The 12,873-nt window shown below is 38.9% G+C and overlaps 2 protein-coding genes across 2 annotated transcripts; both read right to left on the bottom strand.

The window, feature by feature from the left end:
- Nucleotides 1-417: 417 nt before the first annotated feature.
- Nucleotides 418-3,782, bottom strand: emc7b (ER membrane protein complex subunit 7b). Its single transcript, XM_074685751.1, has 5 exons — nt 3,430-3,782; nt 2,050-2,169; nt 1,785-1,923; nt 1,561-1,641; nt 418-1,384 (listed from the first exon to the last, which is right to left on the bottom strand). The coding sequence occupies exons 1-5, from the start codon at nt 3,660-3,662 to the stop codon at nt 1,235-1,237; spliced, it is 723 nt and encodes a 240-aa protein (XP_074541852.1). The 5' UTR covers nt 3,663-3,782; the 3' UTR covers nt 418-1,234.
- A 1,004-nt stretch (nt 3,783-4,786) lies between these two features.
- Nucleotides 4,787-9,036, bottom strand: katnbl1 (katanin p80 subunit B-like 1). The gene is made up of 10 exons (XM_074685750.1): nt 8,864-9,036; nt 8,161-8,290; nt 7,996-8,033; nt 7,511-7,796; nt 7,305-7,420; nt 7,165-7,215; nt 6,459-6,548; nt 6,246-6,350; nt 5,938-6,031; nt 4,787-5,321 (listed from the first exon to the last, which is right to left on the bottom strand). Exons 2-10 carry the CDS (start codon nt 8,167-8,169, stop codon nt 5,289-5,291), a joined length of 822 nt encoding a protein of 273 aa, XP_074541851.1. The 5' UTR covers nt 8,170-8,290; nt 8,864-9,036; the 3' UTR covers nt 4,787-5,288.
- Nucleotides 9,037-12,873: the final 3,837 nt, after the last annotated feature.

Here is a 12,873-nt window from a genome sequence, read left to right as displayed (position 1 = left end):
GACATGGACTGAGTCTGTGCAGCCTCCGATGTGACATCAGCTGGAAGCAATAAAAGCTGAATGAAGTTTTTCATCTTGTTTGATCTGATGGCTCTTTAATAATCTTAAAACCAGTAAGATTTGTTGAGGGGCCCCATTTTGACATCCCAAGCTTAAAGCTATTTATTCACATATGAATGCGTCTTCCTCCTTTTTGAAGATTAAACGATAAAAACAAAGCCTTTCACCAGCATCTGGAGTTAGGTCTGTTTTCATGGAGATGAATCTTTCATGACTCATCCAGAGCACTTTGAGGATGTCTGTCCTAACATCAAGGACAAACAAAAACAGCTTGAAGCTCATGTGTCAACAGCTGCATCTTCGTTTAAACATCAGCACCGATGAAGACCATATGACAGAAATAAAAAAACTCCAGACAGTGGATCAGGAGTTGGGTTTATTCCGTCAGAATACCTATTAGTCACATTTTCAGCTTTATAACCTCTCAGTAATTCATCACAAACACAGTTTTTAAGACTTTTTTATGGACTTGATTGTCCGATTTATTAGAATGAAGCCAGTCACACTCTAGTTCTACTGAAAGAAAGAAAACAGCTCTTTCATCCTTTAAACGGCCCATGATTAGCATGTTAATTTATACACCGTAGGCACATAATGTACAGTATGTTAATCACAGCCTCACAGCAAACCATAACATGACAAGGCTATGTATTCATTCTCAACATAAAGATGATCTGAAATAAAAACACAGTCCGTATATACCACTGACTTTTATTCATCTAAGCTTTTTAAATAAGGATTTATCAGTTTTAAAATTCAATTTATCTTTATTCACAGTCATATTACTGATATCCAAAAAGAACCAAGGAAATCTCTGTATATATGTTCTCTTTCAGGTAGTGGAATTAGCAGCAGTGGGAGAAAAAAAAGCAGAGCAGAGGGTTAGAAGAGAAACGATTGGATGAGTAGTAGAGCCAGATAAAGAGAAAAAGAATAAAGAGTGGGTGAAGGGTTGAAGCAGGGCTTAAGAAATTTCTCAGTGCAGTATGAAAAACATTTCATTTTTCCTTGTTTCCACCAGCATATAAGAAATCAAGATGTGCTCAAAACATCTATCAATAAAGAAAACTGTACAATAGACCCAAAGGGGAAAAAATGACACTTAAAAATCTTGCTTTTTATGGCATAACTCGAGCTTCTTTTTTAGGCAGATTCTGAGGAGGTGATTACAGTACTACCTCCTTTTTGCAGCTGGCCTGGTGCCTTTGCTGCTGCTGCCTGCCTTACTGGAGCCCTTGGAGCCGGAAAAGAGCTTGGTCATGAGCTCAGAGACGTCTGGAAGCTCGGGGTTGGGGTTCAGCATGTTCATTGACTGCTCCATTTCCTGGAAAAAGAAAAATGGCAAGGAAATGATGCATAAATTAGTAAATGATCCAACTTTTCAATAAAGTTCTCAGTGTAAGTAACTTTGGCTGCTGACACTACAAACAGATGCTATTTTTACATAATTTAATAAATATTAATCAAGACTAAATGTTGAGGATGTTGCTGACTTTCTACCTTTCTCATCTCGGGGTCATTGGTGTTAACCACTTTGGGTAGCAGAACGATGATCAACAGGGGCAGAACCATCATCATAACCTGCAAGATTAACATTCATTAAAACATCATTAATCTTTTGCAAACAACAATCGTAACATATGACTCTATGGATTTGTTTCTTTCTTCTTCAGATTATTAATCATACACATGTATCATCATCTTCCTCTGTTTTACTATTTTACCATTGGGTTCATCAGGAAGTCTGTCCAGCCCCAGGTTTCTCTCTTCATGAAGTAGCTGTGAGGGCCACTTGCTCTGATTTGCAGAGGATACGGCTGACGAAGCACTTCTGAAGTCTTGATGTAGTTTACAAGACGAGCCCTATAAAATGACACAAGATTACTCAGAGGGGGAAAATGACTTTAAATGACACACATGGCTGGCGCAATCAACAGGTAATTTGCTCTGTAAGTGCTGTGCATCCTCCTTGCGATTGTGATGCTTTACCTCATTTTACCCTTGGATGTGATGTCAACACGGACTGGTTCAAATCTATAGTTAGGACTGACTACTTCCACGACGTAAGATCCTGAGGGGACGTCATTCACAGCAAAGCTCCCATCAGTTCTGTAACCAGAGAATAATAATGAGAATAATGTGTAGATTAGGTGTGGAGATATTTTCTAGTAGGACTGCATATCAGCACATCAGCAGAATAGTCAGATAAAGCTAATTAACCGAAAGCATTGCTCACCAAACAAGAGTTATTAATTACAAGGTGTCGATTGTTATTATGCATTTGCATACAGTAGCTGGCAGTAAGGACTTTCTATTGCAGGCCCATTATTAAGTTGTTTAGACTATTTATCAAACTCAACTGCTTAGAAACTGGATAAAAAACCAAGATGGAAAATTTTTATATGGACAATGCAAGCAAATTAACCTTGTGTAACCCCTTCAAAAGCTCAGGATTGCTGTAATGCTATATCGAATAAACAGTGAAATGTACCCTGACCTAGCTTTAGTTACAGAACTTGATAACTATGTACTAAAGCTGTGTAAGTAATCATGATTTTATGCTATGAGCACTTGCAATACACCCTACGGAAGACTAAATTCATATTAATTAATAAGAATACATATGTCATTTACATAAACAATGCTTACTTGCATATGGCTAGCCTAAGGTGAAATGCTTTTGCACAACTTTAATTGAGTCTGATGTAGTCAAAGCTAGCAATCATCAAGCAACAGAATAACTGATTAAAATAAATGATTTATAACAGAATTTTTATTTTGCAGTACTTCATATCGTACAGTGTTGGCTCCTACTTCATTATGGGATGAATGCACTGTAATCCACCAGCTGGGTGGTTATTTGGATGTTATAATCAAGAGAATGGAGGCAATAACCTTATCTCTGACTTAACTCCATTAAATAACATCGCAGCTAATCCATTCACATCATAGAACACGTCCAACATCATGGACGATAAACACCAGTATGCCCTTCAGTTATCCTTTCCCGTGAATGTTGACTGTTCTCTGAATTAGTGTTTACCTCACAGCTTCAACAGACAATACTCCAATTGTCAGGGTTTGTTTTGGAAACAGCTACTACGACACCAAAAGGCCAGGCCGAGTACATAATCAAATTAACATCCAGGTACAGGCACAGGGACTTAAAAATAAATGAAAGACATGTGTTTGCCCCACTTGGACTGAGCTGTATCCACATTTTCTAAGCTGTAAATTAGGTAGGACAGTTTGGACCTGCCATCTGCCGACAGCAGCTGCTGAACTAGCTCATTTTGCTAATGCTAGGTTGCTACCAAGCCATGCTAACAAGCTAGCCTGCTAGCAGTTAAAAATAAGAGTGTCTCTCACCTCAAAAATCCCACGTATTCTTCTCCTTCCACTAGGATTCTGGCCGAAGAGACCCAGTCTTGCGTTTTAATCCCCGGGACTATCGCCCTTCCCTCGATTTTGAAACGATCTCCGTTAGGCTGCGTGGATCCACCTGCACCAGGCCCCGGCTCCATGTCATTAAAACACATCGCCACGACGACCAGAGCCTGAATAAAGGCCCACAGTAGCGGTATTCTTTCCCTCTGCAACATGATGACTCTGTAATTATCAAATTATAAAACCGTTAAACAGAATTGTTGTCAACATGAACTCGAGAGCAGTTTGAGGGATAAGCGGAAGACCCTGTTCATCAGCTGTCTCTGCGGAAAATGACGTCACTTCCAAAATAACTTTATTCAAAACGAACAGTAACGTTTGCTGACCGGTGAAAAAAATTACCAAAGTTTTTTTTAAAGAAATTTATTTAAATAAATGTTTTTTTTAGAGGTTTAAGTTGAAGTTGTTATTACATTTAATTTTAAAATACACAAAATACGGTTTTGTATTACCATGGTTAATTAAATGCCTGTTGGATTTTTTTCTTTTTCCTTAGCAAATCTGTTTTTATTGAGAACAAATCTTCTTCAAATCTCATTATAACTTAAATTATTATTAATGAATACTATTACTTTATACAGTGTCAGATATACATTTAGCATGCTCCCAAGTTTTCTACTATTTTCCAGAAAGGTCACACGTTTAGAAAATAAAATAAAATTGATGCAAGAGATGACAAAATATTGGGTAAATTTGAAATGTACACTCTGGAATAGGTTTCACCAACCTTTTTGAGGGCTACCTCAAGGAAAATGAGTGGCACAGAGGGCTGATTCAAACTTACTGAACAAAATTGCACAGATCACTTTTTAATAACAGTTAAGAGTAGTAGAAGTGATACTAAGTAAAGAGACTGCTCACATGTCAGTGTTAATAATTCCACAATTATTATTAATTATTTATACAACAATGATGGTAGGAAACAATTCTGGAAGTAGCTATATTGTGACCAGTGCGTTTTTTTTGGAACATACCTCGCAGGCGCCTGAAGTGGTTCTTGCGAGTGCCCAGGTGCCCACAGTATCGAGAAAATTACTTAATACAACTGAGAATCTTTACTGCGCCTTTAGCTTTCCAGCTGCTTTGTGCTCAAACTATGGTTTTCCAATTATGTTCAGAAAGACCATCATACTTCTATATATGCAATTTGCATTAATGCATTAATAACTGCAAAAAAGGCACAAAAACTCCACGTTTGATTTTCATCAAATTTATTTAAAAGAAGATTAAAAGAATCACTTGTTTTTACACTTTACATTACACAGTCAAATGAAGAGGCAAAATGAAAACAAGAGGAGAGCTAATAACTTAAGACTGCTGCAGATTCAAGTTCCTGATTCCAGGGGTCCCAGGTACAAAAACATCAAGACAACGGAGCATTCATAACATCAACAAGTGCATTTGCATTCAATGGCAAAGAGGGATGTAGTGAGAGACAAAGAACTTGGCACTTCATAGAGCGACGTAACACCCCGTCTCATGGAGGTTCGGTAAATTAAGCCCCTTCACAAGACGGTCCACTTCAATGTGAAGCAGTCATTTGCTGTGTTTGTTTTTTCTTTTTCTTTTTTAATTTGCAGAGAGGCTCCCAAGCCCTCCTGAAGAGTCTCCAGCTCTAACTGAGGGAGTCGTCTGAATTTCCTCGAGTTCAGTCCCAGTGAGAGGTTTAGGTGTTTAAAAAAAAACAAACCAGTCCAGTTCTGTAGAATCATTATCAGTTCCAAACACAGCCAAGATCCGGCAGTAGTGGTCACATCCTTGGAGTGCTGAGCTGACAACCGTCAGGGCAGCTGTGATAGATAAGCCTCGATGGCCTGCAACAGGAACAGGAGATAAGCCATTACTTGTTTTCACAGCCTGTTAACACAATCTTTATTAAACACAATGTTAGTACAATGAGCTTAAGGTTACATTTCAGCTTTATGTTGTTAGTCATTCTTCTTTATATTAAAATTTGAGAACATTCATCATATCTTTGAAAACTCTGTGTTTAAAATGGATGCGTGTTGACTTTAAAACAGGATGTGATATGTCTGCTTTTAGGAGTAGGGTGGACTTTATGTTTTTTCTTTCAGATGGGAGTGGTTGGTATTGTTCAACTAAAACTCACACAGTGTGAAAGTAAACAGAAAGTGCACCTGCATTATCCAGGGGAACAGTTGTGTTGCAAATACACTTGTTACACAAAGCCTCCAGAAAGAAAATTAATGCGCTTCATTTCAAAATTCAAAATTAATTTTTCACTCCATGAAAATCTTTACACAGGTGACCCAGGCAAAGAAGATTGGGTTAATCCACATGCAGGAGTACTGATTAATTCTATTTGAAAACTATTATCTGCAACTTTTCAAGTCCTGAGAAATCTTTTACAGCAACAGCATCAGGAAATCAAATCCCTGATAATCCCTCTAATAGGAGCAGCCTTTTCACCTTTGCCAGTTCTCCTGTAGATCCTGGAACCAAACATAAGCGGGCTCCTTCCTTCCATAAGTCCTTTAGTCGCTGCTTCATGACTTCTATATTCCTGAAATGAACAAACACACAGAAGCTTAATAGTGAAATTGGGTAGAAAGTGTAGATTTTCCATCCTCATCTAGTCATACTCTCTACTTCTTCTTCTACATCTACTTCTGGTCTTACTCTTTTACTATTGATATTCTATTCCATATAAAGACTATAATCACCCACTCTCTACCACACAGGGATTGTTCAATTATGTATAAGCGTGCAGTGCTAACCTGTCTTCTGAACAACTGTCCTGCAGTCTTTTCTCATTCTTTGAAAGTTCTGGCCACCACTTCCTGATGACGGATTGGACCCAGTGTAAACACACCGTAATGTGTCTGCAGAAAAAGACAGACACAGCAAACCAGTTTAAAAAAACAGGAACATTAAATCTCCTTGAACTGAGCTGGTTGAAATGGATAATGTGGCTTGTGTGTGATACTTACTCTTCGTATTTACTGGCAAGAACCACTTTCACCAAGGGCATGAGGTCGACGCAGCAGCCAAGTGACAAACATGGTGCTTCAGTTTGAAGGCTAAGGAGAAAAAAGGAAATTAGACATCAGAACAGGTAAGATGCAAAAACAGATAACAGGTTTATTAGAGCTGAAACATCAAAGAAAACATCAAAAAAACAAACAAGAACTTTGATAATCACTTTGGAAACAGTAACCCAAAAAAGCAAAATATTTGGTTGGTGATCTCCTTGGAAGAGAGGTATTATTGTTTTCTTTGTTTTGCTTTATTTTAATTCTATGTGTATATAACTTAAAAGAGTTGGCCAACAAAAAACTGTTAATTACATTCCATTTTATCACCTTTCACTCTCTTCCTGCTTGGCCTAGTTGTTAAGTCACGTGCCATATGTACGGAGGCTTTAGTCCCTGAAGCAGATGATCCAGGTTCCAAACTGCTGTCTGTCGTTTCCTGCTCTCTCAGCTTCCTACTCTATTCATTGTCCTGTTCCTTGTAATAAACGCATGAAAGCCTAAAAAAAACTGAAGAAAATTTTCCCATCTGTAATTTTCTACTACTCTTAGATATTTTCAGGTAGAAAGAGAACTCATAAATAGATGACTCAAATCTGAAGTAAGAGCTAATTGTACCTACTTCTTTTCTCACCGAATAGCCAATAGCCTGAATAACACTTACTTGTTAGTTAAGACAGGTAAGCAGTCAAGCAGCACTCCTGTGTCTTGAATTCTGGGAAAACAAAAACAGATCAAAGATGAAACATTTCAAAGAATTTAACTGAATTCAAATTATGCATTTACGAGCTGTTAAAGTTTTACCTTATTAGATAGGCCACTAACTCACTGGCATTTCTTCGCCATAGTGTTTGTGCCACTTTTAGTCGGAGATTCCTCCCGAAGAGGACATGAGTCATAGCTTCATGGTCCTTTGTCAGCTGCACACAAAGAGCACAAGTGAAAATCAGTCTAAAAGTTTTATACAAGCCTTGACTACATGAAGGCAGAGGTTTACAACGTGACCTCACCTCAGTAAAGTCGCTGTACTTGGAGCTGGCACCTGCCATCTTGGAGGCCTCTGCAGAGTTCACAGGGAGCCCGCAGTTGTCATTGTAGTGCATGCCCCGCACGTCATCGGAGCACGTCAGCTCATTTTCTTTGTTGGCCATGCCGCGTTTACGGGCACAGCCTACATCTGATGTTTTGCGGTGCAGCTTCGAGCCCACCTCCACCACTGGACAACCCTTCTTCTTGAAAGACAACGATAGCTTCGGTTTGCCTGGGTTGTGTGACCGGACGTATTGGGCTGGAAACCTGCGGAGAAGAAAGTAGATCAGATGCACAGCTGACTTTATTAAAAAATGATAAAACTCAAAGTCACAGACGAGGTGAAAATGGAAATGGAGAGGTGACTTATTGATCCAGTGACTGTGAGGGGATGATCTGTGGGACACAGATTGTGGGTGATTGATTATAATTAGATCAAACCCACAGAAGTGGATCAAACACTCACCTTTCTTTATCTAAATCTTCCTTATTTACAATATCCACCTAAAACAAAAGGATAGGGGATGAGGCCACTACTAAAACGTCTATGACTACAACACCACTGAACTGCACTTCACAGTCACCACTGCTCTATTATTTACACAATAAGCTCTGCTATTTGCTGTCATACCTGCTTCATGTTCTTTGCAGCAGACAGATGCAGGCAGGACTGCAGAAAGCCATCGGTTTCATAAAGGTTAACTTCAAAGACTTCCTGAGGCCGGACATGCTTCCCAAATCATAGTCCAAAACCCAGTACCCTGTAGGATAAACAAAAGAGCAACTATTAGTGGAAAATGTCTCAGTTTGAGTAGTTTCAAGAGTTACAGAGTCACATACCTTAGCATTACAACGCAGCTACAGGTTGGCTTGTTACATAAGTTGTAACATGTGCTCTAGTGAGACACATAAAAGCCTTACATGGGACATTCAAATGATATAAACAAAACTAAAACGCGATACAGAAGGTAACAGGCGTTGGCTTTGGCTCCACCACCGTATGAGCATTAGCTAAGTTAGGTGAGTGCACCAGAAGTCATAAATCTCACTTAACGAGGATTAAAAATAAAGTGATACATGTCTCGTGTTAAATTGAAATTACACGACTTGCATATATACATTGAAAGTGAGCTAATGTTCCCATAAAGTGTAGAACTACCGTTAGATTTCACTGTTAGCTCAAAGATTCACGGAGACGTTCAAAGTAACTATCCGGGCCGCTACTGGGAGCTAGCCCGCTAGCAGGTTAGCCCTGAAGTCAGGGAACATATGGCTTCAAAAACAGAAATAAAAGAGTGGTTCTAACTTGTTCAACAGTTAATTTGAATACCAACCGATTCATTTTGGGGAAGCCTTTTCAGTTCGCCACAGGTGTGTAAATCCAAAACGTGAAAAACAGGTTGAACTCAACAGCAACAACTCTGTTAGCGTACCACAGTTGGACCGTTCAAATGAATACACCGCCGGTGTGAGAGGATTGTGGGATTGATTTTGGCAGAGCAAAGCTTGGAGATTTAGCGACGACTGCTGGACATCACGGTACATATTTAAACCCTGGTGATCCGTGGCGCCGTCCAGTGTCATAAAGACTGCAATGCAGCAATAAAAACTGTGTTAAATCTAGAAGTCCCGTTTGCCTAACAAACAGTATAGCTCCCTGCACATGTGTGAGATGAGCAAAGCATTAATGTTTCAATCAAGTTATTTAAGAAAACACATCTTGACCTTAAGTAAAAGCATTAAGACTTATAAATCAGTTTTATTAATGGTAGAATATACAATAAATTAAATAATAATTACATTTAATTTGTATTGCACTTTCAGCAATATGAAAATGGTACTGAGGAGTAAAATTATAAGATACAATTTTTAAGATAAGTTAAGAGGAGAACCTATAAAAGACATTTAGCAAAAAGCTTTTGTAAAAAGATAGGCTCTTAGGTGCTGTTTTTTTTTAGGATTCACGTTCCACAGCCTTGGAGCTGCAGAGGAAAAGGCCCTGATCAACTTTAGTGCAGAGCTTGGTTCTGGGGGCCTGCAGGGTAATTTTGGTTGCAGAACGGAGGGTGCATGAGGTGGTGGGTGATGATGGCTTCCTGGAGGTACTGAGGGGCATGTCTGTGAATACACCAATGGGTGAGGGGGTAGACCTCGTACTTAATTATGAGTGGGATGAGCAGCCAGAGAAGAGATTTCAGCATAAGGGTGATGTGATTATATGGGCCTCAAGAAGTCAAACAATGTCACTTGTCAATTTCCACGTTTTCCAGCCGTGATCACAAAAGTTTAGTCTAAAACCACAACAGACCATCATGACTTAAATATTTGTTGTATATTTTACAATACGCCATAGGGTCAGAGAGAAGGTGGCTGGCGGGCATGTGTTTTCATTGCGTGCTCAGACTCCATAGAACTGTGTCTGTCTTGAAATTAGAAAGACATGTTCAGCTGAGGTTTTTAAGGCAAAGTCAAAGACCCCCTGGTTTACTGTTGCACATGTTTGCTAAGGTTGTCAGTACACTTTTGTTTTAAGGTCTTTCTTGCAGTATGTTATGTCTTGTTTTCTACTTTTTTTGATGTTCTGTGAATCTGCTTTTAAACTCTGAATTTAGCAAAGCTTTGATGTATAGCGCTTAATAAATGAAATACTTATTAATATTATAACGTTTTTTTTCAAAAACTATGATGAAGACTACTATAAAAATTAAATATCAAATAGAAGAAGATAGCAAAGAAAATATATATATATACAGCTTTGAGAATAATGATAGAATATAGCTCTTTTACGAACTATGACCATAACCAGTGTGAAACCAACCAATCAAATACTTGATAGTTGAATAGATTTGAGGGTTTGATTCTTGAGAATATGGGGCACATACTTCCTTTCTTTCCCAAATGACTCAGCTCAAAAAATATTTCCCTGAACACATTTGAATCTTTCATCACATTGCAAACTTAATAAAAGGGATAAATAAAACAGTTGTTAACAACTCAACCAAGGACTTCAAAAGAGTCCGGATGTGTCAGGCTGTAGTGTTTTGTCTTCATGAAGTCAAACAAATTAATCCACTGAACTTTCTTTGAATGGTGCTGAAAAAATGTGTTTCAAAAATAAACCAAGAATATTCAACCAGCTACCTTCTTGTCTTTGACCTTTTCCCCTGCTTTCCTCGGTCAAAAGGTCTTTAGAAAGTCCTCCAAACTCTTTTTCTTTTTATTTCAAATTTTCTGATAGCTGGCTGACTTGTACCTTTTATAATGCCACAGCATGAATAAAAAGTTAATTTATGGGCACCGTCATACTGTTTTCCTCTCAGTCTTGACTCCTGTGACCTCTTGGAAAAGGTTGTTCAGACTGAGGCATTGTACAAAACGAATATTGAATAAATCTGAACACATATACAAGGATTAAAAGATTTCATTTTCAATTCTTTACAAGAAAATGACCCTGAAAGAAGAGTGGAACACTTAAGTGCATAAGGCTATTGAAATCATTTGGCAAAGGTTAAACTTTTTCAGTTCTTTTATGAGCTTTGAATCTGACTGTAACATAGAGATTTCAATTTAAGTTGGCCCAAGCTGACCTGCCTTTACAACCTCAGTTGCAGCCTATTAAGTATGACACATTTAAGATTGACTTCTTGCTCCACACAAACTGGGGTTCTATTGACAATCGTTATCCTGGCATTTCTTCAGCATGCTGAATAAACAGCCAGGTGTTTCATACCTGAAAGACGGGAACCTTAATATTCCTGTGAGGAGTTTCCAAGTTAAAGGCTAAAACAGGGATTAGAGGCTAAAACAAACGCTTATGGATGAAACACAGGTAAAGCTGTTTGCGATAATATTCACTCCCACATTCAACCCACATGCAGCAGTTATACTGCAGTGGTGTGTTCAAACTTGAGAGTCTATCTGCTTGGTGATGTTGGAGTTGGCAGAAAAGCACAGGTAGGACATAACCAGGATTCAGACATGACAGACATGTCTCAGAGCACCAGGCTGTGAGTAGAGCTAAATACAGCCAGGTACTAAACTACTGTATAAACTGACAAAGTTTGCTTGTTGTCACGTTTCAAACCAAAGAAGATCTGATCCCTATTCATTTCCAAAACAAACACGTTTTGTTAAGGGTCACATATTCACCACAGTGTGCACGAAACTCTGGGCCAAAAGGTGGCGCTGCAGTCCAGTCCACTTCAAACAGATCCTCCTCACAGCCTCTTTAAATGCTCTAGTCAGCAAACAAAGATCTTTGCAAGATAAGACTTCATGAGACTTGCTGCAAAGATGAAGTTATTGCAGAATGGTCTCCTAATTGCTGCATGATAGGCTCAAGGGGGTGGGGGTGTCCTCAAACACCAAGGTCTGCCCAACAGAGGGCAGAGGGTTTGTGGAGAGGGAAGCCTCAAAAGTACAGCAGCTAAAAAGAAGTGCTACAGAGGCTAAAATAAAGATTTTCTAACACCAGTAAGAGAGAAATAGAAACTTTATTTGAGCTGTAAATCATGTGAAGATACTAGGGGGGGGTCCCAGAGGATCAATTTAAAGACTAATAAAAGATCTTAGAAAGAGCTCCTTGTATTCAGTGTAGAGTTCTTAAGGAGTGAGTGTTACCTGACATTACGACACACCTTAATTCCTCTAATCCAACAGTTTTTCTTTGTAGATCTCTTACATAATTTATTTGATTTCACAAGTAAGACTGACTGCTTCTGGTTTCTGTCTTATTTTATGAAAGAAGGGAATTTCCTGGCACACCTGGAATGAGACTGTCAGCGGAAAATGTAAAAGCCAAAATATACAACCCATCTCTGACTGACCGCCTTCATCACCTTGTGGTGAGGCGTTTCTGTCCTGACGGAGAGAAGTGGAATCTCATCAGCTCATGAGTGGTCATGAAAGGCTGGATGAGTATGAAAACAATGGTCTGCACTCAGTGTGGCTGGAGCTGTCATCACTTTTCATCTCAGCTCAGCCTCTTGGTGTGGAAATGGAAACAGCGAGCTCAACAATTACAAACAAACACTGAAAGTATCATTTCCAGACGAGTGTATTAGTGTTAATGCATTTGTGTAACTTCTCAATTCAACGCCAAAGCACAGTGAAAGCTCTCATTGTGCTCCAACACCACATTGAAAGAATTAATGTTGCTTTATTTTGGCAGTTACCTGTAATTACCTTTGTCCAGCATCACGGCTGCAACTTTCCCCAGACAGCCACAGAAATGAAAACGACTGGTTTGTATTTATCATGTCTATGAAACAGAGGGCGGCAGCGTGGACCAAACCAAACAGTGAAACTCCTGGAGAAACAAATCAAAGCAAAACAAAGTAATCCA

This window comes from Halichoeres trimaculatus, unplaced genomic scaffold (genome assembly GCF_033239565.1).
Source record: "Halichoeres trimaculatus isolate MK-OKI-2021-1 unplaced genomic scaffold, fHalTri1.1 fHalTri1_scaffold_13, whole genome shotgun sequence".
NCBI classification, from domain to species: Eukaryota; Metazoa; Chordata; class Actinopteri; order Labriformes; family Labridae; genus Halichoeres; species Halichoeres trimaculatus.
This window is presented reverse-complemented; position numbering and strand designations above follow the sequence as displayed.

Coding starts and splice junctions, on each gene's coding strand:
- emc7b (XM_074685751.1), bottom strand. CDS start 3,662: ATGTTGCAGAGGGAAAGAATACCGCTACTGTGGGCCTTTATTCAGGCT. Junction 1,642..1,784: donor ACTTCCTGATGAACCCAATG/GTAAAATAGTAA, acceptor TTAATCTTGCAG/GTTATGATGATGGTTCTGCC. Junction 1,385..1,560: donor ATGACCCCGAGATGAGAAAG/GTAGAAAGTCAG, acceptor TTCTTTTTCCAG/GAAATGGAGCAGTCAATGAA.
- katnbl1 (XM_074685750.1), bottom strand. Junction 6,351..6,458: donor CTTGCCAGTAAATACGAAGA/GTAAGTATCACA, acceptor CTTTTTCTGCAG/ACACATTACGGTGTGTTTAC. Junction 6,032..6,245: donor GACAGTTGTTCAGAAGACAG/GTTAGCACTGCA, acceptor TGTTCATTTCAG/GAATATAGAAGTCATGAAGC.